The following is a 27,596-nucleotide window of genomic DNA, read 5'->3' on the forward strand; positions in this document are numbered from 1 at the left end:
AGTTTTAGTGTATGTGTATGTGTGTATGTATGTGTGTTTGAATGTGTGTATGTTTACGTATTTGAATGTGTGTATGTATGTGTGTATGTGTGTTTGAGTGTGTGTGTATGTGTATATGTATGTGTGTTTGAGTGTGTGAATGTGTATTTATCTTTGAGTGTGTGTATGTGTGTATATGTATAGGTATTTGAGTGTGTGTATGTGTATATGTATGTGTATGTGTGTTTGAGTGTGTGAATGTGTATGAGTGTGTATAAGTGTGTATCTGTGTATATATGTATTTCAGTGTGTTTATGTGTGTGTGAGTGTTTATGTATGTGTTTCAGTGTGCATATGTGTCAGTGTTTTTATGTGTATGTATGTTTGAGTTTGTATATGTGTGTGTATATGTATGTGTTTGAGTGTGTGTATGTGTGTGTGTTTGTGTGTATGTATGTGAGTATGTAAATGTGTATGTATGTTTGAGTGTATATGTGTGTATGTGTATGTGTGTTTCAGTGTGTTTCAGTGTGTGTGTTTGTATATGTGTATTTGATAGTGTATGTGTGTTTCAGTGTTTGAACATGTGCGTGTATACCCAAGGTATGTGTGTGCATAAAAGTCAAAGGGCAACATTTTAAAACAACTTCTCTCCTCACACCTTGTTTTGAGCAGGGTGTCTCTTGTCTCCTCCATGCTTTGTACCCTGGCCTAGCTGACCTGAAAACATGTGGGTGACCCTGCCATCCACCTCCCAGCCCCAATCTGGCTGCAGGAGTGCCGGACTTACAGATGCGCACCGCTACATACAAAATGTCTCGAGTCCTGAGACTCAAACCCCAGCAGCCAGGCCTGGGTAGCAGGTGCCCACTAACCTGCAGAGGCGCTGTGTTTGTTAAAAGCGCATTTAAAGAAGGGAGCAGGGCCCTCACTGTAAACACCTTTGCAGTGTTTAACTGTTGCTGCTGGGATTGATTGTGCTCGTGGCCTTGTTTGGACATCAACGTCATTGTCTCTTTCTCCTTGTGGAAGACACAGCTACCACTGAAAAGTCAGGAGACTTGGTACTGTTCAGTGTAATGAATAGAGCCCCTCACTAACAGGCCTCACCCAAGTCTCTAGGGTTCTTGCCACTACGGAATTTTTGGAAGAGTCACATTCATATGTAGCAAAATTCAAAACATGAAGTCTACTACTTTTCCAGTTTGGACAGACATGAATACTGTGTAGCTTGAAATAAATCCGTGGGGTCTCCCTCATCAGTAATGAGCAGATGCATTTCTAAACCCAGGGAGCTCTCAGGTGCAGTGGCTCTGTCTGTGAGCCACACAGTACCAGGAATTGGACTCAACGGGAGCAAAGAGGAGAGAGGTAAGGCTGGTCGACTCTCTGTCACTCCTCCTTGCTCTCCTGACCACAGCCCCTAGCACCACACAGGCAAGCGGAACTGTTCCTTGACGCTCTGTGTTTTTTAATAACTACACAATGGAGCACACACTCACTATTTTATTAGGATGAAAACTGAGGATGACGTCACTTAGAAAGCTTCATCTTCCCGGCGAGTAGCCAATGTGCAAAGTTGGGAACTCCCTATCCTGTGTAAAAACTGATGCTTGGATCAGGGCCCCTACTCTCTCTTCCTGTCTTTCATGTAATCTTTCTGCTTCTCAGTCACCAGTCTGTCTTACTCTCCCCTGCTACAGACAAGTAGATACATCTGTGTCCCTTCCTTTTCCCTCCCTTTTCCCTCCCGTTGTGTACCTGTGTATTGTTTGTCAGTTGGCTCGTGACCCAGGGTTGGCCTAGGAGTCACTTCTGACCCCTGTGCCTCTACTTCCCAAGTGCAGGAGTTCTAGACCCTCCCCGCCTTAATGGCTTATGCAATGCTAGGGATAGAATACAGGGTCGTTTGCGTGTTAGGCAGACACTCTGCCAGCCAAGGAATATCCACAGGCCCTCACTTCCCTTTGTGAGTGTGCTTATGCAGAGAAAAAGTTCACCTTGGTGCACTTCCTTCCCCTTGTGGAGGAGTCCTGCCAGAGATGAGGCACTAGTCACAGTTATCTGCGCGCCTTTCTAATGACTGCTACCTTGAGCCGGGTCCCTGCTATTTCTGCTCAGCTGCACATCCAAGTTAGCTGACCTGCAAGGGAGGCTTGCTGCAGATTCTGTGTCTGTGCTCATGCCTGATCACTGGCAATAAAGAGAATTTTGCAACTCAAAACTAAAATCGCTTTGGGTTGTGAGTAAAAAGAGAGATTTGGAGAGCGATGTCACAAAATATGAGGGAGAAATACATCCTTCTCATTGCATAAGGTCCCTCCCTGTTAAGGGCCGGGGGAGATGGCTCAGGGGGTAAAGGCCCTTGATTCTAAGCCTGATTAATTATCCATGTTCAATTCTTAGGTCCATGTGATAGGAGAAAACTGACTCCTCAAAACTGTCCTCTGACCTCTACACACAATCCGTGCATGTCTATCTCTCTATAAATAAATGTAAGTTTTAAAATCCTATAAATTCTAAGACTCCAATCAAAAGACCACCTATTTCCCCAATATGGTGTACCTCATTTTCTGCCAGTTGGGCACTTTAATCCCATAAAGATAACCACCAAGGACTTTCTGCAGGGTGAAAAAAATCAGTTACAACCCCAAACAAAGGAGCATTATTCCCCACCAAATAATTTAATTACTGAGAAATGCTTTTTGGTGAAGGGTAGTCGCCAGGGTCTTCCATCTTCCTGCTATTTATCCATGCTCTGCATTACCTCATTCATTAGTCCTGACAAGGGACTGCATTTGTAACATTGCCTGACAGATGTGTTACATGCTTCAGTCTTAAAATATTCCACTCCGAGCACCGTGCTGCATACTTGGGAGATGATGTTAAATCAGCCTTGGCACTACACCGCCGTCGCCGTGCCAAATAACTCAGGGGGAAAAATGATAAGGGTATAAAGAGATCAATAAGGCAAGAGAATCTGTGCCTTCAAAAGTGAGGCAAAATATGAGAAAGGCTATCCATCAAGCATCGGGGCATAAATAAAGCAAGAATATGCTGTGTTGGGGACACCCTCCTACCACAGCACAGCAAGCCATTATCCTAGGAGTAGTAAATTTCCCTTACATTTTGGTAACTCCTTTGAACCTGTTGTTTCAGAAATACAGATACAAGATCTCCTAGCCCATGCACCAGCATGACACGGCTCTTCTTCCCCTTCTGATAGAATCAAATGAGGACAAGGCTGATGAATGAGCACAGTTCTTAGACCATTTTGATGTGAGCAGTCACCCTGGCGAGTTCTCCCTGTGTAATGAAGATTTGTGTAACTCTGGCCTCTTTGTAAATATGAATTAGGCAAATACATTTCTGCCCTTTGAGATGTTATAACTCAACAGGGCCCTCGTAAATGTCCAGTTATGATGGCTCTTCAGATGGGAAAGCAAGCCAATCATAGACACTGGCAATTTGGAGATTAAAACCTTTGGTGACTAACAGATACTCCGATGTACGTCAGGAAGCAATACTTTCTATTTCTCGGCCCAAAGCATCACATTATTGTAAATTTGCAATAATAAACGGAATAGCTTGCAGATTCTAGGCAGTAAATTTTACAGGCCACTAACAAATCAAAATTTATTTTTGTGTGCTAATGGTCAAAAAGACTGATAAAATGGTTCTGAGCCCCCAAACATCTGAGGAAGCTGAGCCTGCGGAGTATGGAGAACATCATAGGACTGTTAATCTTAAGGTAGCAGCCATGCAGCATGAGAAAGGAGACTTCTGCTCTAAGTAGATGAAGATTACAGCTAGCTGTGTGCAGGAGAGTTTACAGCCCCCAGTTCTGGGAGCAGGAAGTGGTGTGAAGGAAGTTAGTCTATATGAGAAGCAATGTGTGCATAGACAGAGTAGCTCTAGAAGGAATGCTGATAGTAGGCGTGGCAGGAAGTGAGAAGAGAAGAATCTGCAGGGGCTGGGATCTGGAGAAGATAAGGGCAAGGACTGACAAAGCACATGTATGCAGATATTAGGTCACCAGAACATAATCGTTCTGTGGAGGTAAGTTGCAAACTTCAAGTCCAACTGTGAATCTAAGTTGAACCTAAGACACAGTAGAAGAAAAATGACCTATGTCATGATGTAGGACAGTGCTGAGTGTTTACAATAAGTATATAGATCATCAGGAACTGCCTAGGTAAAGGACCCATGGATCACAGTCTGAAGGAGATTAGAAAGGGGACTGGGATAGTATAAGGATAAGGAGATTGACTTCACTGATGGAAGGCAGAAATGTGGGTAAAGGAGTCAGAGGTGGCAGTTTTACCTGAGAGCTGATGGAACCTATATGTTAGGGATTTCCATTTCTCTGACCCCCTTTACTATCAGATAGCAAATCCTATATTGTCAGTTTTATCTTCTTGACTTTAAAACATAGCTGGTAGTAATCGACACTGTAAACTCTGGGCTTCTCAAGAGTCATCTTCTACTAACTGGCAGTGTGCTCATATGCTCTTTCCCTCCCTCCCTCCCTCCTTCCTTCCCTCCATCCCTCCCTTTCTCCCTCCTTCCCTCTCCCTCCCCCTCTCTCTGTATGTATGTAAAATTTCCAAAAGGGTGATATTTTCATTGCCACTGATTCAAACTTGATTTTCCATCTCAGCTTCCAGTATGCACACATTTTCCTGTAAGCATTTTGAAAGCTGATCCGTCTTGGTTTTGAGATAGGGTTTCTCACTGGCCTGGAATTTGTCATGTTGGCTAGGTAGGTGACTCCAGGGCATCTGTTGCCTGTCTGCCTCTCTAGCACTGAGGTGTAGTTTGGGTTTTACTAAGCCCATCTTTTACATGGGCTCTAACCATTGAACTAAGGTCCTCATGCCTCCGTGGCACATGCTTTTCAAATGAACTCTCCTCCCAGACCAATTCTTCTGTGTGATCCATAAAGAATAATCTATACTATTAGTTCGTAATTAGACATGGGAATATCAGTTGGCCACTAGAACCAATGTGTTAACTACACACAAAAAGTTCTTATTTCACTTGCCAGCAAGTTGGTCTTTGGTTTGCCAGTTAGACCTGATAAGTAGTTCAAGGAAACATACTCTGTGATATGTATGCACTTCTGTCTTCTAATTGTAAGCCAGGAAGTGACAATCATACTTTGTGTGTGTGTGTGTGTTTGTGTGTGTGTAGGCATGGTCTGTTTCATTGGAATTTTCTAGCTCATAGTTTGAGGGTACAGCTTGGAAGTTCAATACAAAGTACAGAGAATTGTCCTGTAGAATATTAGGCATGTCCATTAATGCTTTGGAATGGAGAGATAGCTTATTATCCCACTTGCAGACAGTACACCATTTGTGTCAACTACCCTAGGGTGCATGTATAATTTTGTTTAAAATTAGGCAGATAACTATACTGAACTAGAAAGTCAAAGCCACTCTTTCTTCACAAAATATCCATTCGGATGGACTTCTTTTTTAAACTCTATTTTTCATGTTAGAAGCTACAAGGCTAGTATTGCCAGTTTTTTGGGTATAAGACCTTCTGGTAGAGGACATGGAACATGAGCTGGTATGTTATTGAACTTATGAATCCTCTGGCAATCAAATCTATCTTTTTTTTAAATGAATGTCTTAACAATCTATAGATATTTCCCGAGAATCTGTATATTCTGACAATAATGTACCATATGCGATTGCATTTACACTGATTTGAAGTAACTCCTGGGAGTGTCTTGACATTCATTCACCTCAGGCATGTTAGAGTTGGGAGCTAAAACAAGTTCATGATACTAATATCACATTCATTAAGACAATTTTGGATTTGTAATCTGTAAGATAGCTATGAATGGAGGCTATATTAATCACCTCTCCGTTGCTGTGATGAAACACCATAACTGAGGTAACTCACAGAACAAAGTATTTAGTTGACTTACGGTTTCAGGGGTCAGAGTCCGTGATGGCAGAGCAAAGGCACAGAAGCAAGAACAACTAAGAGCTCTCATCTCAGTCTGCAAGCAGGAGGCAAAGAGAAGAGTACCGGGAAGGGCAAGAATCTCTGAAACCTCCACGCCTCCACACCCCCCTCTTCCTCTAACAAGGCCACACCTCCTAATCTTTCCCACGAAGTTCAATCAATGGGAGAACACGAATTTAAAAATATAAGCCAGTGGGATCATTCTCATCCAAACCACTACAAGCTCCAACATAAAATTGTAAACTTTAAGTTGAAGATGCTTTTATGACCCTTTTTATGGGGGGAGGAGGTGTCTTAATTTATTGCACAGTCCTCCAGTGCAAAGTTTGTACATGATAATATCATATTTGCAACGTCAAGAGATTGGGCATGCCTAGTAGAGAATTTCAATTTGGCAAGCATACGGGGGCTTTGTACTTTGTGTTGTAAGATTTCATAGCAAGTGTGTTTATTACTCTTTTCACTGCTCTGAACGGATACCTGAAAAAGAAAACTTAGGGGGACACAGGGTTTTTCTAGCTCACAGTTTGAGGGTATAGTTAGAGAAGGCAGAGAGAGCATGAGGACATGAGGAGGGGGCGTGCTGAGGAGGCGTGGCAGAGGGCGTGGCAAAGGCGGGACAGCAGGGTTGTGAAAGAAGTCATCCCATTGCAGCCACAGTTAAGAAACAGACAGAGACAGATGTCATGTTCCACTTGCTCTCTTGATTTATCCAGACCCAAACCATGAACAGTGCTGCATATACCACGTTTCTTCCCTTCAGTTAAATCTGCATTGAAACCCCTTATAAACACACCCAAAGTGTGTTTCTGTAGAGATGCTAAGTATGATCAATGGTAAAGGCTGATCCTCATACTGGGGATCTGAGAGTTGAGCTGGATGTAAGACTCGCTTCAAAAGACTGCTAACATTACTGTTAGGATGGGCACTGTGGAAATGCTTTAGGATTTTCACAGCAGCCACAGCGCACTGAAGAGGTGAGTGAGCGTGGGCTAGTTACTTTTCTGTTACTATGCTGAAATACCAGGGCATAGCATTTCATCCTTATAAGGAAGGAGGACACACACACACACACACACACACTCACACGGGGGAGAAGGGGAGACAGACAGACATATGAATAAGAAGTAGTGCCACACTATAAAATCTCAAATCTCACCCACAGTCACACACTTCCTCTACCAAGGCTCTACCTCCTGAGGATTCTATAACCTTAAACAGCGTTGCCAACTGAGCACCAACCATTATTTAAACATAAGAACTTATTGAAGACAGTGCTGGGGTATTCATATTTGTACCACAGCATGGCTTTATGTACCGTCCCTCATTTGAAAGGTTTAACAATATTCTGTTAAGCTGTTGTGCCCACTCACTGTTACAGATGGGGGTAGAGAAAAAAACGTAGTTATTTCTGTTGGGCTGTAAGTGGTAGGAACGAGATAGGGTCCTGGAGCATGGAATGCTTATAATCTCTGATTTCCGGTCAGCAATGAGAGCGAGTGACCTTCCTCTCAAGCCAATCAAGAGTAAAGAAAGGGCTGTTGTTTGCCCCTCTTAGAACTTCCATCCCTTTGATAAGTGAGGAGGGGGCATGCCAAGGAGAGCCCTGGGTTGAGGCTCTGCCATGCAGAGGGCTTGGCAAAAGGCGGGACAGCAGGGATGTGAAAGAACTCATACCATTGCAGCCACAGTCAAGAACCAATTAGGAAAGTGGAAAATAGAACCGCCTTACTATTGGCTGTATTTTGTCCTCTAGGACAGAAGATCCCCTCTAGGACAAAGCAAAGATTTGGTGGAAATTGAATTTATGCACATTATTCTGAGACACTTTCTCCAGTACAGGGTGTGTTGGCTGCTAATACCCAGGGGGGAAATGAGTATTTGTAATTTATAATTATGAGAAAGAGAAGTTTGGGTGTGTTGATATTTGATATGTGTCTCACAATAAAACTTGTAATAAATGTAGCTATATGATTAAATGTCTGGTAGATATTTTATAGTCTCACTGCTCAACAGGAGGAAATGTTAAAAATGCTATTTATGTAAAATTATCTAGTCGAGCACTTCTTTCATTCCTTTCATGTTTATTCATTCATTCATTCACTCATTTATTCACTCACTCATTCATTCAGTTATCTATAGACAGGGTCTTGTGTATACCCAGCTAACTTCAAACAGGCTGTGTAGCCAAGAGTGACCTTGGACTTCTCATCTACATTCCTTACATGCTAAGGGGTCAGAGACATGCACGGCTGTTTTTGGTTTATGCCAGGTTCAGGACCAAGCACAGGACTTCTATGTTAAAATGAAGAGATTCTCCTAAACGTGGTTAGTACTGAGGCTTGAACCCAGGGCTTCCTGCATGCTTACCAAGCACTTCACTGGTGACCTATATCCTTACCTCTTTTTTAGGGCATTTTATTTTTAGATAGTCTCACTAAGTTAGCCATGTCAGCTTTAAACCGATTCTTTCACCTGTGTGACCTTGAACTTGTGACCTTCCTGCCTCAGTAGCTGGTGTCATGAGGCTGCACACACCAGGTCCTGCCTGCTGTCATGCTTTTGATCTGTGTCCTAATATTGTCTCCTGTATGAAATTTCATTGTTTTATAGTTCAAATTTCTTAGATTTAGGACTTTAAAAGCTTACTTTCTCTTCACATTTAATTTTGCTGCACCATTAAAATATGAATAAATAGGTTAATAAAACAACGGAACTATTTTATGTCCCAGAGTTTAGGTTGTTTGTGGATCTGCAGACTTTCTCTGTTAGCTCTTGTAAGGAGGCGCTTCTTTGGGTTTCAGCTCTATTTAGAAGGATCCCTAGGAGAATGATATTTTGTGTGGATGCTGGGAAGCAGGGAGCCTTCTGTCTATGTTCCTATAAAGCACTTGATGGATACTGAAAATGTAGAATGATCTAGGTGAAGAGTTTGCCTGCTAAAGAGACAGGCCAAAATTCTGTACCAGCAGTTCATGTCAGTCTCCTCCTGCCTCCTTCCCCTTGCCATTTCCTTCCTTCCTTCCTTCCTTCCTTCCTTCCTTCCTTCCTTCCTTCCTTCCTTCCTTCCTTTCCTTCCTCCTTTTCTTCCTCCTTTCCTCCCTCCCTTCCTCCTTCCCTCCCTTCCTCTCTTCTTCCCTTCCTCATGTTTTCTCTCCATCCCTCTCTTTTCTTCTTCCTCCCTCTCTCCTTCCCTCCATCCCTGTTTCTCTCTCCCTATCCCTTCTTTAATTAATCAAACAAAATTGTTTTATAACTCATTAGCCATCAGTAAGCAGATCAACAATATGAGATTTTAACATGAAGATTAACTGATGGAGCAGGGAAATGGCTCCCTGTTTCTGCCACCAGGATGTTCTTAATGGAGGGGGAAGTGTTGAAAGAGTTAATTTAGTAGCAATAAAGTGTTGCCTCAGATGTCTTTGTCAAAAACATTTATCCGTGTCTGTTCTTATGTGGGAGGGCAAACATGGCACAGCTAGGATTAATGGTGAGCATTATTGCTATTTTTTATGTCAGGGAAATGCTAAAAGTATTAGACTTTAAAACAGAGATGAGTTCTTAAAACACAGCTACTTAACATTATTTGAAAAGGATTACTAAATATTTAAAACTTTTAAATAAGTTCTCTTCCCCTCCTATGTCATTAAGTGTGTGTGTGTGTGTGTGTGTGTGTGTGTGTGTGTGTGTGTGTGCGGATGACTACAGTGGCCAAAAAAGGGCACAAACCTCCTGGATATGCTGGAGCTTGAGCTAAAGATAGTTGTAAACTGCCCATTGTGAGTGCTGAGGACTGTCCCCGTGTCCTGTGCAAGAGCTGTATGTGTTCCCTAACCACTGAGCCATTCATCTGCAGAGTTCTTATTAAATTTGACAATTTTAAATCAAGTTGAAAAACACTTATTGACTACAAACAAATAAAACACTTCTTATTCTTCTTATAAGTGTATTTTATTTGCAGGATTAGTTCTGTCCCAAGAGTTCATGCCAATCTCCTGAAAGTCTTTTTCCGTGGCATCCACTCTGGTTGGAGTCATGTCAGCTGAAAGATATTTTATGTGCCATATTTTAGACCCACTTCGAGAGTGTCCCCTGAACTAACAGCAGAGACTCCATTCAGGGATGTGGTTGCTGTCAGTGTTCCTAGAGAGTGTTCTTGGTCTGACACACACTCCTCCTGCAGCTGACACTGTAAACTGACCAGCCATGGCTCATCTTCCCACAAGCACCACTCACTGTTGGCATGAGTCAGGGGCTGTGGGGTAGAGCGGTGAGCTTCTCTCTGGGGCTGATCTTGATACAGAGACATGATGGCCCTTTCAGCTCAGCCTGTCGCACCGCAAAATTCGAAATGGCTGCTAATCTTATTAGTTTTTCCTTGAAGAAACCAGGAGTTGGTCACCTGAAAGGAGAGATTTGGGAAAAGACTAGGTGCCCTTGGTGCTTGGAGCTTGGCAACGTGTATAAGAGACTGCCGGTGTACTTAAAGCAGCCCAGTTCTCCAGCTTAGAAATGTTTTGATGAAATTTGTCGAGTGGTCCTTGAGCTGCACAATAAACTAGTTTACTTGTGTTTTCAAGTACCATGAATTTTAAAATGTCATCTAATATCTAAACCTCTAAACAGAATTTAATGACTGTCGATGACACCTGTTTGTCAACAGAAAAGAAGACCGCACACTTACACAATCTGCCAAGGTTTTAAAAACTAATATGTAAGCAAAGCTGACTCTCACCCTAACAGAAGTATGATTAAAAAATAACTCAGCAGTGATTTGTGAATACCTTGGAACTAATTATCCATTCCATGAGACGTGACTGTCTCATTACTGCTCCAGGACCACATTCTGGTTCTTGGTCAAAATGGAAAAGCTGGGCTCAGATGGCTTAATCTCAGGAAGAGTGGATCCAAGGCTTTAAAAATTAACTAGCTCTTCAGCACTCTCTTCAAGGTAAATGATGTCCCTTAAAAACCGGAGACCATGTTTAAGGATCTCCCTCATGAGAAATGTACCGATGATAAAATTATCATATATATGTGTGCATATATATATACATGCATATATATAACATATAATTTTAAAATATTTTACACTACATTTTGGATTATCATAGTATATAAAATAAATATATACAATTATATAATTTATACATATAAATGTATAAGTATATGATGAAGTGTTGGGCGTAAGCCTTGTGCTATATTCGGTATTCTACATCTTTTTCATAGTGAAATGAGCATGGTTCTCCCTCTGCTTATGGCACAAGGTTGATGTGCCTGGTTAGTGGTACGGCTGGTAGAGGCGCAGCAGGCTCCCTGGAGTTCCTCCTTAAGCATCAGGTTTCTCCCGTTGACGGCAGCTATTACCTGGACCAGCGGACTGGACGCGGGGATGCGCACATGATTACCTTTTGTGATCGGTTTCCTTCTTTATTGCTCATTTCCATATCTGTGCTGTGGGCAGGAAAAGAGACGAGGGGCAGCCTTCCACCAAACTCTATTATCGCCAGCATAATGGAGACCATTGTTTTCAGTCATCCTATTCCAGATAATGGAGAGGCAATTGCCTGGCCTCAAATCGAAAAAGCTGTAATGCGCATGGTTCCTGAAGCCGTGGCTGAGATTGTGCGGCTGGTCTCTGATACTCATTTAGCTACATTTGTTATGACATGCACGCACCAGATTCACACTGTCTCCCTCCTTTGAAGCTCTTACAGACTCACTAATGGCCGCAGCCCCTCCAATCGGGCCCACTCTCTCAGGTTGTGTCCGAGCTCCATGTGGAGAGGTGTACAGAAGCAAAGTTATGTGGAAATTAGCTCAATCTAGAGGAGAAATCCAACAGCCACCACAATATCCTACCCTGAACAGTGGACTTATTGTGCATGCCAGCTAAATAATGTACGGCTTAAGGCAGGAGCATGGTCTGTATTCATTTTTGAAGTATAGATGAGTTGGCATGTCAATCCCATGGGAGATGTTATCCCTTGAGTGGATAAAAGACTATGAATTCTATCGTGCTAGAGATGAATAAAAACAAATTGGGTAGACCATGCGCAGAACAGACTGCTGTGTGCTGGAGTCCTTGGCTTCTCCAAAGCACCAGACCAACTGCCACTGGGCTCTGCCAGCAACCAGATGCCGCCAGTAGAGCTGACTGCAGTTTGGCACCAGAACCCTAGGATTCCAAGCCAAGGAGAATTGCATGCAAAAAATATTTAACATTCTCTTTGCAAAAAGATTTATGTTTCCAATCCAGTGGGAGAAGTATGTTTCAGACTCAGTCTGACGGGGATGAAATATTCTCTGACGTCTTAGCTTCAGAGTAGAGAGGCGTGGGGCGAATCAGGAGTGCCAGATGTGCTTAAGCTGACTTTGGGGTTGGACTGAACTTCCACCTCGCCCCGACAATGGAGTAAGTTAGTTGGACTAGGGAATAAATATCACTATTCTTTGAAGAGGCTGTTTCGACATTTCAAGGGAAGGGGTTATGTTTGCTTAAAGTCCTGGTTTGCCCCCTTATTATGAGTACACCTGGCAATCTCAGAAGACACTTTTGATTGTTATAGCTTTGGGCAGAGGATGATGTATCTGGCTTCTGAATGGAGAGCAGAGAAGCTATGTGAATCTCCATCAGTGCATGCGGCAGTCCCACACAACAAAGCAATGTCCTTCCCACAATGTCCGTGGTGGCACAGTTGAGGTATCTTCAATTAAAATATGTCACAACCTCTTGCTGTTAGATATTCAAGAAATGCAGTGACATTATCTAAAAGAAGTTTCTTCCCCCCCCCCCACACTACTTTCTTGACTCTGTCATGGGTAGGCAGCATTTATTAGATGGCATCCATTACTTTCTGTGAGACAGGAACGCCTCACATTCAGCTCTAGTGTGCATTCAAATCACAGCTAGGAATCTGCTCAGCAGTCCTGCTCACCTAGGCAGGTATCTTAGAAGACTGTGAGAGGACCTGAGGCGGGAGCTGCAGCTGAGTCACGTGGACCTAGCTTACTAAGTGAGCCAGCATCTGAGGGTGAGCCCCCACCCCCCACCTCTGGCCAGTTCATCTTCTTGTTAAACAACCGAATCGGAACAATTGAACTCACTTGTTTGACATCACATGAAAAACTCATACCTGGTTCTGATGGTGACGTCCCCTTTAGAAATTAAATGTCAAGGTGACTTCATTTATATTCTGATGGGAGGGTTGGTTTCGCTTCTGTTGGCTGTTAGCCACCCTCTGCACACACTGCTGCTGCGCACAGCTGGCTGCTTCGGAGCTCACACCATCTCATCCCCTGGGCAGACTTCCAGGAAGAACCTTCATTTCTGGTTGCATGCTTCCCGAAGAGTTGAAGTTTAACCCCGCATGTAGGGCTCCTGACATCAGGCTCCTTACGATCAAACCTGGGTCCCAACCGTGTGACCTTGAAGAGGTCATTCTTTCTTTCTCCACTGCCTGTTTCTGCCTCAGCAGGACAGGGGCAATATTATTTATCTCACTAGGCCCGTGGTCCTGGTGCATAACATAGCAAATGCTTAGCCACCACACACAAAAAAGTTACCTCTATACATCTTTGCTGTCATTTTAAGAACAGTGTCTTCTTCCTAAACAGATACCATAATTGTATTGAACCCTCTAAAGAAGAAACTGGTAGGGATACTCTAGTTGGCAGTCCCAGTATGTGGTTAGCCTCTCTTCAGTGACCCCCTGATGACTCTCTTACTAGGCTCAGCAGTGAATAAACACCACAGAAAAGCCTGTGGATTTGTGTACACACCAGAAGTCCCCTCTCTCCTTAAAGCTGTCACCCAAAGCCGCACATTCAAACATCTCCCACATCTACTGCTTCTAACCATGCTGACTCTGCAAATTCATCCCCCTGTCACAGCACAGTGATCGACTACTCAGTAACCACAGACCATAAGTCCTCCAAACCCCTAAATGTGATTTATAGACTGAGGCTTTGAACAATATAGCAAAGTCAATTTTATCTGAAGGAAAATATTATTTTACTAACATTTAAAAAATCCCCTTCTTGGCGGCTCAGGATGATTTAAAATCTAATCAATGATAAAATTCCAAATCCAGCAGGAGACAAAGAATGAAGGGTAAAGTGGAGCTAGCCACTTTATCAGGAAAACAGTTCCTAGGTAGATTGAAGCTGGGGGGTTAGTAACACTCCTCCCACCCCCTTGTTCCTTTTCCCTCCCTCTTTCCTCCCTCTCCCTCCTATCCTTCCCCCCTCCCTCCTTCCTCTTTTCTTCCCTCCCTTCCTCCCTCTCTCCCTCCTTTCTTCCCTTCCTTCCTTCCTTCCTTCTTTATTTCTTTCCTTCCTTCCTTTTTCTTAAGACCTGTGGTTTTATTATCTGTATTCTGGCAGCCAGAGCATACAAACTTGCTCTTGGTCTTCACAAATTAATTCATGTAGGCTGTGCATTTATCAGGCATTCTGGGAACCTTCAACTTGATGTTGATAAAAGAATGTTATTTTAAAAGGGGGAGGAGAGGAAGGAATTTATAATTTTTGAACACAAAGGACAATCTGCAATTCTTATGGCTATTTGAATCATGGGGTATCCCCAAAAGAATAATGAACCATTAGAGACTAGGAAGGGCTTCTGTATTACGTGCTAAGATATGTAGATCTACTGGCGCCACAACAGAGTGACTCCTCTTTGGGCAGAATTTCTAGAGATTTTAAACAGGAAGGTGGCAGAAAATCACCTTTACTATTGCATGTTTTTTTTCCACCCCCATGACCCAGAACCCTCACACTCCTTTATAAGAAACAAATACATATCCGCTGATGAGGTGATTCATTTGGTAAAGGGCTTGTCACATAAGCATGGAAATTTGAGTTCGGATTTCCAGAACCCACAGAAAATGTCATTTATGTGACCTGAGGCCCCGGCACTCAGAACTAAGAGGCGGGAGCAAGGAGATGCCTAAAGCTCATTGGACAGACAACAGGTTCAGTAAGACATCTTGTTTCAAGGTGGAGGACTATTAAGGAAGACACTGAAGATGGACCTTTAACTTCCACATGCATCTTCACATGGTACATGTGCACCCACATGCACGTGTGTCCACAACACAACGATAGTAACAAGTACACCTACCACACACCCAGACACATGAACATGGACACACAGACACCCGTGAGAATACACCACATACACACACACACACACACACACACACGATTAACTCCACATTGTCTTTGTATGCATACAACTCCCCTGTCCCTTTCTCTCCTTTGTTTTGCCTTAGCTTTTTTTTTATTCCACTGGGTACTTCGGTCTTGTTGGAGGACACATTGATTGTCGTAGGCATGATGCAATTTGCTAAATGGTGTTCTACTTATGGAAATGCCTGCGAAGAGCCCTGAGGGAACAAAAGAATTAACTAAACACATATTGATCATGTCATATCTGCTGTTTTTCTTCTTTGACCAATCCAGGACTGTCTGGTCTTTTCATGTGATACAGAAAGCTGGGGACATTCTTTAGGTTCCACGTGGTTTTTAAGCTGGACAACGGCAGGAACTATTTGAAACAAAGTCTCATTTAAGAGAAACCCCAGCACAGTGTGGAATTTAAGGAATTTGGAGAGAGGGGCCTTGAGAGTGGTGGCCAAAAGCTTTGAAAAAAGCCCTGCCTGGGAATTGTTAGACAGTGTAGCACTTGATAAGACCAACAACAACAACAACAAAATCAATGTGATCTTACCTACTGTGAGCTAGAGACCTGGACACCACTCTAGTAAGCACCAAAAGTACCTACTATGTATAGTGCTTAAACAAGAGGGAAAGCTTAAGTGTCAAGGAGTGTCCAAGGAGGGTTACAGCACAGTCAAGCTGACACTTTTATGTTTTAAAAATGTTCAAGTCTTATGCACATATTAAATTCTAAACAGCAATAGATATACTTCACTGAATGTCCAGACCCCTGTGTACTTCTGCATTAAAGTATGGGGGGGGGTGATGAAAGTCCACATTAATACTGCTGATCTTGCATTCGGCAGAGCTAGAGAAGGGGTTGGGAGCATGTTCATCCTGGGAAGCAGTAGCTCTGGCCTCTGTTTCTCTGCTGTTTGCCTGCTCTCTCTTCTCACCTCCTCTTTCTCTCTTCCTCATTCTTTCATGTTGAGCCAGTCTGAGCTTGCACTTGACAATTCTGTCTTCTCCTTTGGGTATCTCTTGTCTACCCAGTGAAACGCAGCCCCATGTAAGGGAGCAGACAGGGTGCTTGAAGACAAAATGTAATACCAGATGGTACACACTCAGACCAGCCAGGAGAAAGACTAGGAATTGAGAGGATTGGGTAGCTGGCTGTATTCTGACACCTAGGAGAAGGGAAGAAATGAACTTAACACCAAGTTCTTTGGTGGGAGGCAGTGTTGAGGCTTAAAAATAATAGCTTGAGGCTTGTGATGGGGAGGTGTTCAGGGGTGGGGAGCTGGGGAAGGGTATAGAAACCATAACAGTGAGATGCACATTGAAGTCCTGAATCTTAAGGAGCATTACCATATAGCGACTTGTAAATATGAACCAGGGCCAATCTGAGACCTTGAGAGGTGTAGGACAGATGCCACAGCAGGAAACGAAGCTGGATTCTGTGAACGCATCCTCTGTTTCTGCAACTTCAATGTCATGTTTATTCATCTTAATTGCACAAGAGATAGCCTAAGGATTTATAACCACCTTCTGCTTGTCTGGTGCTGGGCTAGGTGATTCAAGCTAGGAGATTCAAGATAGGGGTAGACTTTAAGGAACTAAGCCCAACACACCAATAGGAACCAAGCTGTGAGTGCTAGGGAGGAAAATAGCCTGTGGTGCTTCCTTTGAAATGAGAAGTAAGAGGCAGTGAGGCAGGGGTAGGAGCAGGAATGGAGGGAGGGAGCTTCCCAGTGTGATGGAGTCTGGTCCAGGAAGTGACTGAAAAGGAAGAAGAGAAGCAAGTGGGAGTTTAGGATGACTTAGTGAAGGGCTTAAACTGGGCTTGGCCTCAGTTTAGCTGGAGTAACTGCAGAGGGATGTCCTTTGCTTCCATGGGCCCAAATGCCTGTCCACTTGGCCAGGTTGGTTTTGGTGTTTTATTTTGCTTAGAATGAGATCATAACGGCATAAGGTATAGTTTGTCATCACGGCATCTCATTATACCATTGTGTTAGCCCTTCACTTTCTTCCATGACTTAGATGTTGAGTAGCTTGATGCTGCCTGTATTAGGTGCTTTCCCACTGCTCTGACACAAAGAAAAGCAACTTGAGGAAGGGAGGACTTCCTTCTGTCCATAGTACAAGGGTGCAGTATAGTCCACTATGGGGAAGAACCGGATACTGGGAGCTGGAGGCAGCTGGTCACATAGCATCTATAGTTAGGAAGCAGAGAAGAATCCTGGTTCTCAGCCCACTGTCTCTTTCTTATCCTATCCTGGGTTCTATCCAGTCCATGGGATGATTCCAACCACATCCAGGTTGGGCTTCTCACCTCGGTTAACCCAGTTTAGAAATTCCCCCAAAGACTCAAGGGATGCTTATCCCCCAGGTCAGTATAGATCCTGTCAAGCCTACAATCAATGTCAGCTACCACATTGCGTGAATAAATTCACTCCTGTTCCTGAGCCCCAAGCTTACTACTTGATAGTTACTAATCCCTCAATGCAATAACTCAGTCTTTAGGAGAGAACCCAGCTAAGTTTTTTCAGTAGACTAATTTGAAAGATGTAATGATTTTTATTGACATGTATTATATGTGTCTGTACGAGTTAATGACACTATGTATGTATGGTTGCTAGAAGGATCTAGAAGAGGCCATCAAGTCCCTCAGAGTATTTATGGGCAACTGTCACTCTCAACATGAGTGCAGGAAACTGAGCCTGGGTCCCTGCAAAGGCAAAGGCAAAGGACATTCTTCACCGCTGAGCCCTTTCTCTAACCAGTCTTGTAGAACACACTCATCTCTGCTTTTGAGTGACATTCTGGGTTCCAAGTGAAAGTTATGGGATTCTTGGAAGTAGCATTGCCGGTAGTGATGGTCTAGCCACAAATATCAACATATGATTTTGTCAGTGGTTCTTGTGAGCTGGTCACAGCAGCTGTGTCTGCGTTTTTAGCTCTCTAAGGTCTTTAACAGACCCTGTGACCAAGAGAGATATCATATCTTGTTCATGTTAATGAGATTCCTGTTCTTTAGAGAGGTTAAGTCACCATCTAATGGTCACCCAGCCAATAAGATAGGCAGCAAGAACTCAACCCAGGTGTTCTGTGTAGTTTGAGATCTGAAGATGGCCTGCACAAAGAGGAATAAAATAAAATAAAGTAAGTGACATATTTATGAATTTTGATTTATATAAGTGTGATTAGTTTTATGTCACACATCCCAAGCTTTGTATAGCAGTTTTTTGTTTGTATAGCAGTTTTATTATTTCAATTTTGACATAAGATGTATTGACATATTAAAGAGGTGGAGAAGTCTAAACTGAAGAGACGACCCAGTACACCCAGGACACATTAGGCAGCACCGGTAGAGATTTTTAGCTCTCAAATACAAAGAGTAGCTGCCATTAGAATCCAGTGGACAAAGGCTGCTCACTAATAACCATGCCACAGTGAACAAGACAGTTGTGATACGGGATTCCTCCTGTCCAGAGTCCCAGCCTCCAGGGTTGGGTGTTTCAAGTCAGTAATGATCTTTTGAAGCAGGTCTTGATGGAACACAGCTTAAAAGTGGAAAAAGGAGCTGAGGCAGATATATTTGCTTCCTCACTCGGTCACTCACTCATTCATTCATAGAATCAGGATTCCTAGAATGCTTTCTACACACCTAGATCTGTGCTCTACCATGGGAAGAGGGAAGCAGCAGAAGGAAGTTTCTTTGGAGAAAAGGAGCAAATCAAAGAGTAGGGAAGATAATGACTTCTGGCTTTTAGAAGCCAGGCGGACACCAGAATGGAACCATCTTCGTGCAACAGGGGAGAGGGTGACATCCTAATTTAGAAGCATAAGGAGAACCGGTCTGCTGAGGGACAAAATCAAAGCTGAGGGTGTCGACCAAGAGTGCCTGCTAGTTCATTGTCTGCCATACATGACTGTGGAGATGCAAATGTTGGCCCGGAGATGGGGAAAAGCAAGTGATGTTGATGTTCTCAGAATGGCATGGAACATGGTGTGTGTGTGTGTGTGTGTGTGTGTGTGTGTGTGTGTGTGTGTATGCATTACAGAGGGCAAGCAGCTTGCATTACCTTTAGTGAATCCTGCTAGCCTGTGACTAGGCCCTGGCTTCTGTTTATCCAGTAACAGTTTGTCTTGTTTTCCTCCTGTTTGCAGCAGTCCTATGCACCAGCTCCCCACCCCATGGCTCCTCCCAGCCCCAGCACAAATAGCAGCAGCAACAGCAGCGGGGAGCAGTTGAGTAAGACAAACCTGTACATTCGAGGACTTCCACCAGGCACCACGGACCAGGACCTCATCAAGCTGTGTCAACCGTAAGTGTCCTGAGGCTCCCTGGGCCTGTTCTGATGCACATAGCACCTGTGGGGACACCCCAGGGGCTGCTGTACCCACTGAAGACTCAATGAGGAAGCCTCTTCTACATAAGTGCATGTGTGTGGGAGGGTGTGGGGGACTAAATTTGGGAACTTGCTCCAGATTCCTTCAGGAAGTAGAGTTTGGTGCATGACTGTGAAGTTGTGTTTCTTGAACAGATGACCCAGTCATGTGCATTGACCCTGAAAGTCAGAGAGTGACAATAGAGACGTGATCTACACAGATGAAGCTGGAGTCAGGGCTTGGTGATGGGTGACTATGGTCATGGAAGGAGCCACATTAGAGGGAGGTGCCAATGATGTAGGTGACTGCAGGAAGCCATCATGCCTGGGCACCAAAGCTTTTCTAGCCATATTTGGTAAACACGGGTTTAACCAGGACCAGATAATTGGCCCTTTAATTTCCCTAGAAGTGGTTATTACCAAGCCTCATGACTCTATTTCCCATCCAAGCCAAGAACTCTCTGATGGAGTCCTTCTGTATTTCCCAAGATAGGAACAATTGAGTTTTCCTCCAAAAATATTAACATTAATTCCTTATCTCTAAGTACATTTATTATTATCATTCCCATATCCGTGCAAATATGTTAACACTGCATGGGTTTACCCAACAAACAAACTCAGTAACAAATCATGAAATAAGAACCACAGGCTGGTGATTTTAGATTTCTCTTCCATTATTTTCAAATATCGTCGATTCAGATATCTGCAATTTGATTGTCCCACGATATTTTTAATCTTGGGAGAAGCTACTACTCAGTTGCCTCCTTTCTCCTTTGTAACCCAGTTGCTATTTATTTTGTAAAGTTTCCAACCTCTAAACATCAGAAGGAGAAAACACAACAGGCAGTATTTGTCTTCATAATGAATTGAAAAGCTGAGAGTTCATATCTAGACAACAGATAATGGCAGACAGACATAAACAAACATCCAAAAAGTCATAGCCAGATAATCAGTTAATAAAACAATAGGTGGGTCTAGATAAATATACCCTGTTGCTACTGACTGCTTGATTTGTGCAAGATGTAGTATAATTGCGCAGGAAAAATATTTACTTAGAAGACTTTAGCTTTAGTTTTCTAATGTTAGAACTACCATGGCGGAGGCATATGGGCATTTGTTAATTTTTATTTTACAAAATATACAAGAGTTGAGAACCAGAAGGTAAATAGCTTGTTAGAAAGATATATAATACTTTGGAAAGTAAGGAGTTTGAAAATATGGAAATTGTTGGCTTTATGATTAGGTGTGTAGATACATTCTGTTTTCATTAGATCATACTTGAGTCATACTCATAAGGCACGCTTTCTGGGTATTTTGTAGAGACTCTGGGTATTCTGTGTGATCCGTGGTGGTGATCTAAGTCTGAGAGACTCTGCTTCACTGGGTCTGAAGAAGAAATCAAGAGATCAACATTTCCCACAGCCCTCTCATGTAGCAGATGCTTGCAGGGCTTCTGCAAAACTCTTCTCTCTTGGACACATGAGGGCCACTGGCAGCTCTGGTCCAAAGCTTTACTGTGCCCATGTGGGCAAGCAGAGGTGCCCACCCAGACTGCCTCAGCCCCGGGTGTGGCCATTTCCATGTCTACGAAGAGTGAGCTGAAGACTGGGGTGGCAGCTCAGTCAGTTAAGTGCTTTGCTTTATAAGTGTGAAGACCTAAGTTCCCCTGACCTTGAACCCACGTAAAAGACCGGGAATGGTGGTACACACTTGTAATCCAGTTCTAGGCAGATCAAAATGAGAGGATTCCCAGGGCCAGACAGGTTAGCCTTCTTGGCAGTCTCTGGGATGATACCTGAGCCTCACTTCCATGACATACATACATATGTATGAGCATGTCCATATGCACCCCATCACACCCCTGCCACTCATACACACAAAAGTGGCTGGAGCTTCCTTTCTCTAGATTTTTCTTTGTAGTATTTGGGATGTGCTGAAACTGCCCCTGAACAACGCATCAGAGCCCATCATTCAATATTCTAGACTTCTGGGAGAACTTTGCTACAGATTTGCTGGCTTGGACTCAGCTGTGGTTGAGAATGTGTGTAATGTAGGAACGGGCAAAGCCCATCCATTAGAGCTTTCCAGAACTTTGATTTTACTGTCTCATGGACATGCCACTGCGGTGCAGCAGAGCACAGATCTCTGTCCATTTCCATCTCTGTAGAGTGTCATCGGTTATTTTAGAAGTGGGAAGTGTTACCTAAGGGCCAGCATTGACTGGCAAGATGCGGTGGTCAGGAATGGACAGAGAAGCATAGAAATCTTGCTGATGTGTATCGTGTGTATTTGAGAAGTTGCAAGGGTGTCACAGAAGTGGAAAGCAATGGTCGGCCATATGCATTAGTAGTTGCTGGCTAATCAGACTTAGCCAATGGTCAGGTTACTGTAAAAACATTTTTGGGTTCACTAGCAACTGAAGTGATTAGGACCTGGTATTAATTGCTTGTAATATTTTCCTCATAGAATCTTAGAGAGCAGTCATGACTGCTCAGCATAGGGGAAGTAATTGTGTATGAAGAGATCATCATACACACCCTGCACAGGTCCTCGATGAAGCCTGTGGCCTTAGGCAAATCAAAGAAAGAATGGGTTTGAACTGAAGCTATTTACATTTCTTTAACTCTGAAATTCTGTGAGTGAGGGCCTCAGTTGGAACTTGCCTGTGTCCATCCTGTCTCTCCTTCTCTTGTCTCCCTGTCTAACCTGGGCACGGCCTCAGCCTGGGGTGGCTAGCCTGAGGTGGCTAACCACACTAAGAGCTGCTGGCTGGTGCTGCTCTTGCTGAGAGACAGACAAAGCTCATTTGGAAAACCTTGTCCCCTATTTTGCACCCTTAGTTCCCTATAGTTCCCTAAGGTGTATAATATTGGCATGTATCATTTTCAAATTTGACATTTCTATCAGGCATCCAACATTTTAAGATATGAAAACAGGCATTTGCAAGATTTTTATTTTCTGTTTTGAGACTGCATCCCATGCACTCCAGAATGGCCCCAAATGCCATGTTTAGACCAAGAGACTCATGAACTTCTCTGATACTCCTGCCTCTGCTTCCTAAGTTCTGAAATTGATTATAGGTGTGCGCCACCACTCCTGGTTTATTATGTGGTGCCTGGCATCAAACCCAGGGCTTTAGGTATGCTAGACAAACCTGTCAGCTGGTCTATGTCCCAGGCAGTATTTGCAGGGTTATGCAAATGAACTGTGCACCCAGTTACCATGCTAGTCCCTGTGAAGTTATAGGTACTTCTAAAGTTAATACACCTCATATGACCGGAAGTGTAATGATTACTAATGTCAGTGAAAATCAAATGTAGTAGAAAACAGATATTCAAAAGCAGCATAAGCCGGGTGGTGGTGGTGCATGCCTTTAATCCCAGCACTTGGGAGGCAGAGGCAGGTGAATCTCTGAGTTCGAGGCCAGCCTGGTCTACAGAGTGAGTTCCAGGACAGCCAGGGCTACATAGAGAAACCCTTTCACCAAAAAAAAAAAAAAAAAAAAAAAAAAAAAAAAAAAAAAAAAGAAAGAAAGAAAGAAAGAAAGAAAAAAGAAAAAAAAGGACACTGCCATGGCAATAATGAACTAAACCTTTGAACTATTAAAACAAAAGCAGCATAAATATATTGAATTTTCTGGTATTAGGATATGGCACCCATATGAATGTTAATGACAAGATGATGATATAAGGGAAAATAAATGCAGTATGCTTCAATGTGAGATATGAAAACAAATGTTTAATGACACCCCTACCCTCTGTGTTCAGATAAGAAGTAAAAATCACAGGGGGATAAAAGGTAAGGCGGAAGAAGAATCAGGAAGGCAGATTCTGACTCTGCGTCAGTCTCTAGCTATAGCCCTTTCTTAGGTAAGTGCCTGGCCATGCATGCTTCATAGGAAACACAATCTTTTGCATCTCTAGAAAGCTCAGAATATGGACTCCTCTTACCCAGGTTCTCAGTAAAGAAATATTTATAAGATAGACATGGTCGTGCATGCCTGTAATCTGAGCACTCAGAAGGAGGAAGGAGAAGGCAGAGGGACCAGAGTCATCCTTGGCAACACAGAAAGTTGAATGCTAGTCTACAAGATGTGAGGCCCTGTTTAACAATAGTAATGATAATAAAAACAGAAGGGCAATCCAGGAAAGGATGTATTTACATAACACTTCTAGCACGTTGGCAGAGATGCAGTTTAGATAAACTTTGCATTAACTCAGCTTTTCTTCTACTGGGATTAAAAAGAAGTGTGGATCAAATAAGCTTTTGGCTTGAGATAAAAAGGTAGCCCTAAATTCAGAGACGAAGCTAGGCACGTCTTAGTTTATAACACGCCCTCGGCCAGTCACCACTGAGGAGACGACAATTCAGATCATAAGGGTGAGACAATTTGATGAGGAACAAAGGGAGGGGCCTCCCAGGCAGAGGGAACTTCTTACATGCAGACTCCTTGTCTGTCTGAAACCCCGCAAGGACAAGAGCTTGAAAAGGTCAGCGTGGCCCCAGCAGAGGACAGCCGACCTCAGAACACTGCAAACCTGCCACACAGAGGGGAAGACGACCTCTCTGTAGAGGAAGCCACAGAGTGGTCGTAGACAATCTCATTTTAGTTTGAAAAAAGGTGACTTTAGCTGCTGAGGGAGAAGGAGGAGTAGGAGGAGGAGGAGGTCCTTTGAAACTGCTGACCATTCAGAACACGTGTGACTGGAGAGTCAGTTGGAAGCAAGACTGAACAGCAGCATCCACAGAAGGTGGGAGGATGAGTGTTGGATGGCAGAACCCTTGTCTGAGAGGTAAGATGTACTGTTCACTTTTGTGCTGGTCCTGGGGGCTGGGTTTAGGGTCCTGTATAACTGAGGTAAGGCAAGCTCCTAATGCCTGAGTTGCATTCCCAGTCACTTTGACTTTACATAGAAACTCTCTTTAGGCTTTGCTTCTTTACAGCTATGTTACCTCTGCTGACCCTGGACTCCGCCTGTCACCCAAGGGGCCTTGAATTTGCCATCCCACTGCCCTAGGCTCCTGAGTACCTGGGATTATAGACAACACCACAATCTACAACTGTGTTCATATTTTTTTACATTAAAAAGCAAAGTAAAACAAGGTCTTGAGAGTCCAGTAGCTTCAAAACAAACAAAAGAAGGGCAGAAATCAGCATGTATAACAAAATAAATCCAACTCATTTGACCTTTATGTAGTCCCTGTCTCTTGCCTGTCACAAATGTCACACAATACCCCATAAAACATCCAGTGACTGATACAATGAAGGCACCTGAGGTAGACACAGTGGAGACTGTCAGAAAGACCAACATCAAGAGCTCTCCAGCCCTGGTACATGTTAGAATTACCCAAGCAGTTAATTATATACACATGAGCTGGGTGGGCTACCAAGTGACGATGATCAAGGGTGGACATTTCGATCACATGGTCTCTGCTTGAGCAGTTTGGTATGACGCAATCTCACTAAGTTTGAGAAGGTTGCAGTGTTTTTGGACTGAGCAAAAATTAGGTAATTGTAATGAATTTTCAATCCTTAAGTTAAATCTCCCCCTCAAAGAAATGGGCAGCTTCCTCTCCTTTTCCTGTCTCGCTGTCCCTGTCTCTGTCTCTAGCTGTCTCTCATTTCTCTCTCTTCCCCTCTCTCCTCTGTTTCTCCCTTCTTGTTTTTCTTTTGCATTTGCCAAACTGTCTGATGCACTGTGTAATGGATTCTCTCTGGCGCTCGATGGACTAAACTGTCTGACTGCCTTCAAGCTACACCCCAGCCCTGCAATTGGTTAACTCCTGCTGTGTAATCGCAGTCACACTTTAGAAACACAATGAAAAATAAAAACTAAGCATTAATCAGGATGGAAGAATTGTGAATGTATCTACAGTTTTTACGGCTAGCCTATCTTTTATCTAACTGTCCATTTGAATTAGAACAATTTCAGGAAGCCTTGACCTGAAGCAGGTGTGGTAAGGCCTAGCTGTGATCTCTGCACTTGAAAGGCGGAAGCAAGAGGATCTTCTGGAGTTCGAGGCTAGCGCGGGCCATGTATTGAGACCTTATCTTAAAATGAAAACCACAGAGAAGAGCCCTGGGCAGTTGTTGCTTCCCTGGCCTTGACTGAAACGTCCAGTGGATGGTTCTGCTGAGACGAGGGCAAGTTGCTGTTGAAAAGAGCCAGCGGTCCTGCCCTTCTGTTCTTCCAGTGAATGCTCTCCTCCTTCAAGGTCCAGTATCCTAAAATCGTCCCCTTTACAAACAAGACTGTGAATGTCACTTTCTTGTTTAACTAGGGAGGAGATACGCCCATCTTGGAACGCCAGCAGAACAGAATGAATGTGTGCTCAGAGCTGAAGGGTCTGCAGGAGTTAATCTCCTCGACTCTTACTCCACCCCCTGATGTCCTCTTACAGTGTGGACTAAATACTGAACAGGAAGAGCAGCTTCCAGGCCATCCAGCTCCAGTGCCGAGTCCATTACACACGGTGTCAGACAGTTTTGACAAATGGGCTGACACAATCAAACCTTTTATCAATTTAAAGGTAACCCTGTCACAGTATCCGTCAAACTGCTGAGATACAACTAAAGAAAAACAAGGAGTTCCTGGGTAACAAGTAAATAAGGGGAGGGAGGTGCCTGGAGATTTCCTCCCTTCTTTTTACCCATGTGTCATTGAAGATTTAAAAGTCCCTTCTAATAAGACAGAAGGAAATTTATTAGCCACTTTCTTCAGCAAGTCACACTCAAGTTTCATAGCAGCTTGTGAGGCACTATAAATCTGTAGTGGCAGGTGTGGGTGGAGGTGAGTTCTAGAATCTTTGAACCGTGCTTGTGTCTTATAAAGGAGAGGGCCCTAAAATCTCAGGCTGAGGTGCTCGTGTCTGCCAGGCTCCAACAGTTGGCTCCATAGTCATTCATATTCTCCTTTAGGCGCGATTAACAATCATCTCTTGTATGCTAGACATGCCATTTGATTAGTGCTTGGTGACTAATTGGCATTAATAATGCATTGGTATAATTATATATATATACTATTAAGGACATTAATGGAAGGACTAGGAAGATAATTCAGCCAGAGAAATCCTTGCCCTGCAAACACAAGAACCTGTTTTCAGTCGACCCCCATATAAAATAGCCAGGCATGAAGGCGAGTTACTTGTAATGTCAGCGTGGGGGAGGCAGAGACAGGAGAATCCCTGGGACTTTCTGACTGGCCAGTCTAGCCTAATTCTGTGAGCTTCAGGAGAATGAGACCCCCTGACTAAAAAAATGGATGGACAAAGCTAAGAAATGAGTAACCGAAGTTGTCTTCTAGTCTCTATATTCATGTACACACATATGTACCTATCCACCACACACATGCAAATAAGAGAAAAATTAATTTTGTGAGGATCCCATGCTGTGTACTCTGCTAAGTCTGTAAATCATTTTGCACAGTGCTCAGGATACCCCTCTGACATGGAAATCATTTCTGAGTCCATGAGTCAATGGAGGCTCAGAGAGCCTGGGAAACAGGAACAAGTTCTGACAGATCTCAGATTCAGTGTCTGACTCTTGCTTCAAAGCCTTTGTTCACAACATTCAAATCATCCATGCACTAAGAACATCATTTGTGGGTCCTTGGCTCCATTGGCTGATGTAAGAATTCCAAGGGAGTTTTAAAAGCCTTAGAGCATCTGGAGACATCATGTAGGCTTCTCACTCAGAAAATATGGGATCATCTTGGATATTAGAATTTATAAAAACTCACTCATGTGATTCGTTGTTTTTCAATTTTTTTAGTTTTTTTTAATTGGATATATTCTTTATTTACATTTCAAATGAATAGGATCCCCCTACTTCTATGAGGGTGTTTCTCCACCCCCTACTTCTACCTCCCTGCCCTCTATTCCCCTACTCTGGGGCATCTATCGAGCCTTCATAGGACCAAGGACCTCTCCTCCCCTTGATGCCTGACAAGGCCATCCTCTGCTACATATGCAACTAGAGCCATGCATACCCCTTGGTGCATGGCTTAGTCCCTGGGAGCTCTGGGGGGTCTGGTTGGCTGATATTGTTGTTCTTCCTATGAGGTTGCAAACTTCAGCACTCAAGTTTTT

The 27,596-nt window shown here is 43.4% G+C and overlaps 1 protein-coding gene across 7 annotated transcripts in view; it reads left to right on the forward strand.

Moving 5' to 3' along the window:
- Rbms3 (RNA binding motif single stranded interacting protein 3) overlaps positions 1 to 27,596 on the forward strand; it is a 664,175-nt gene that overhangs the window by 121,617 nt on the left and 514,962 nt on the right. For all 7 annotated transcript variants that reach the window (XM_052187038.1, XM_052187040.1, XM_052187041.1 and 4 more), the window contains exon 2: positions 19,288 to 19,445. In XM_052187038.1, the coding sequence (XP_052042998.1) occupies positions 19,288 to 19,445 (158 nt within the window). The remainder of the gene's footprint in view (positions 1 to 19,287; positions 19,446 to 27,596) is intronic.

Source organism: Apodemus sylvaticus, chromosome 7 (assembly GCF_947179515.1).
Source record: "Apodemus sylvaticus chromosome 7, mApoSyl1.1, whole genome shotgun sequence".
Taxonomy (NCBI): domain Eukaryota; kingdom Metazoa; phylum Chordata; class Mammalia; order Rodentia; family Muridae; genus Apodemus; species Apodemus sylvaticus.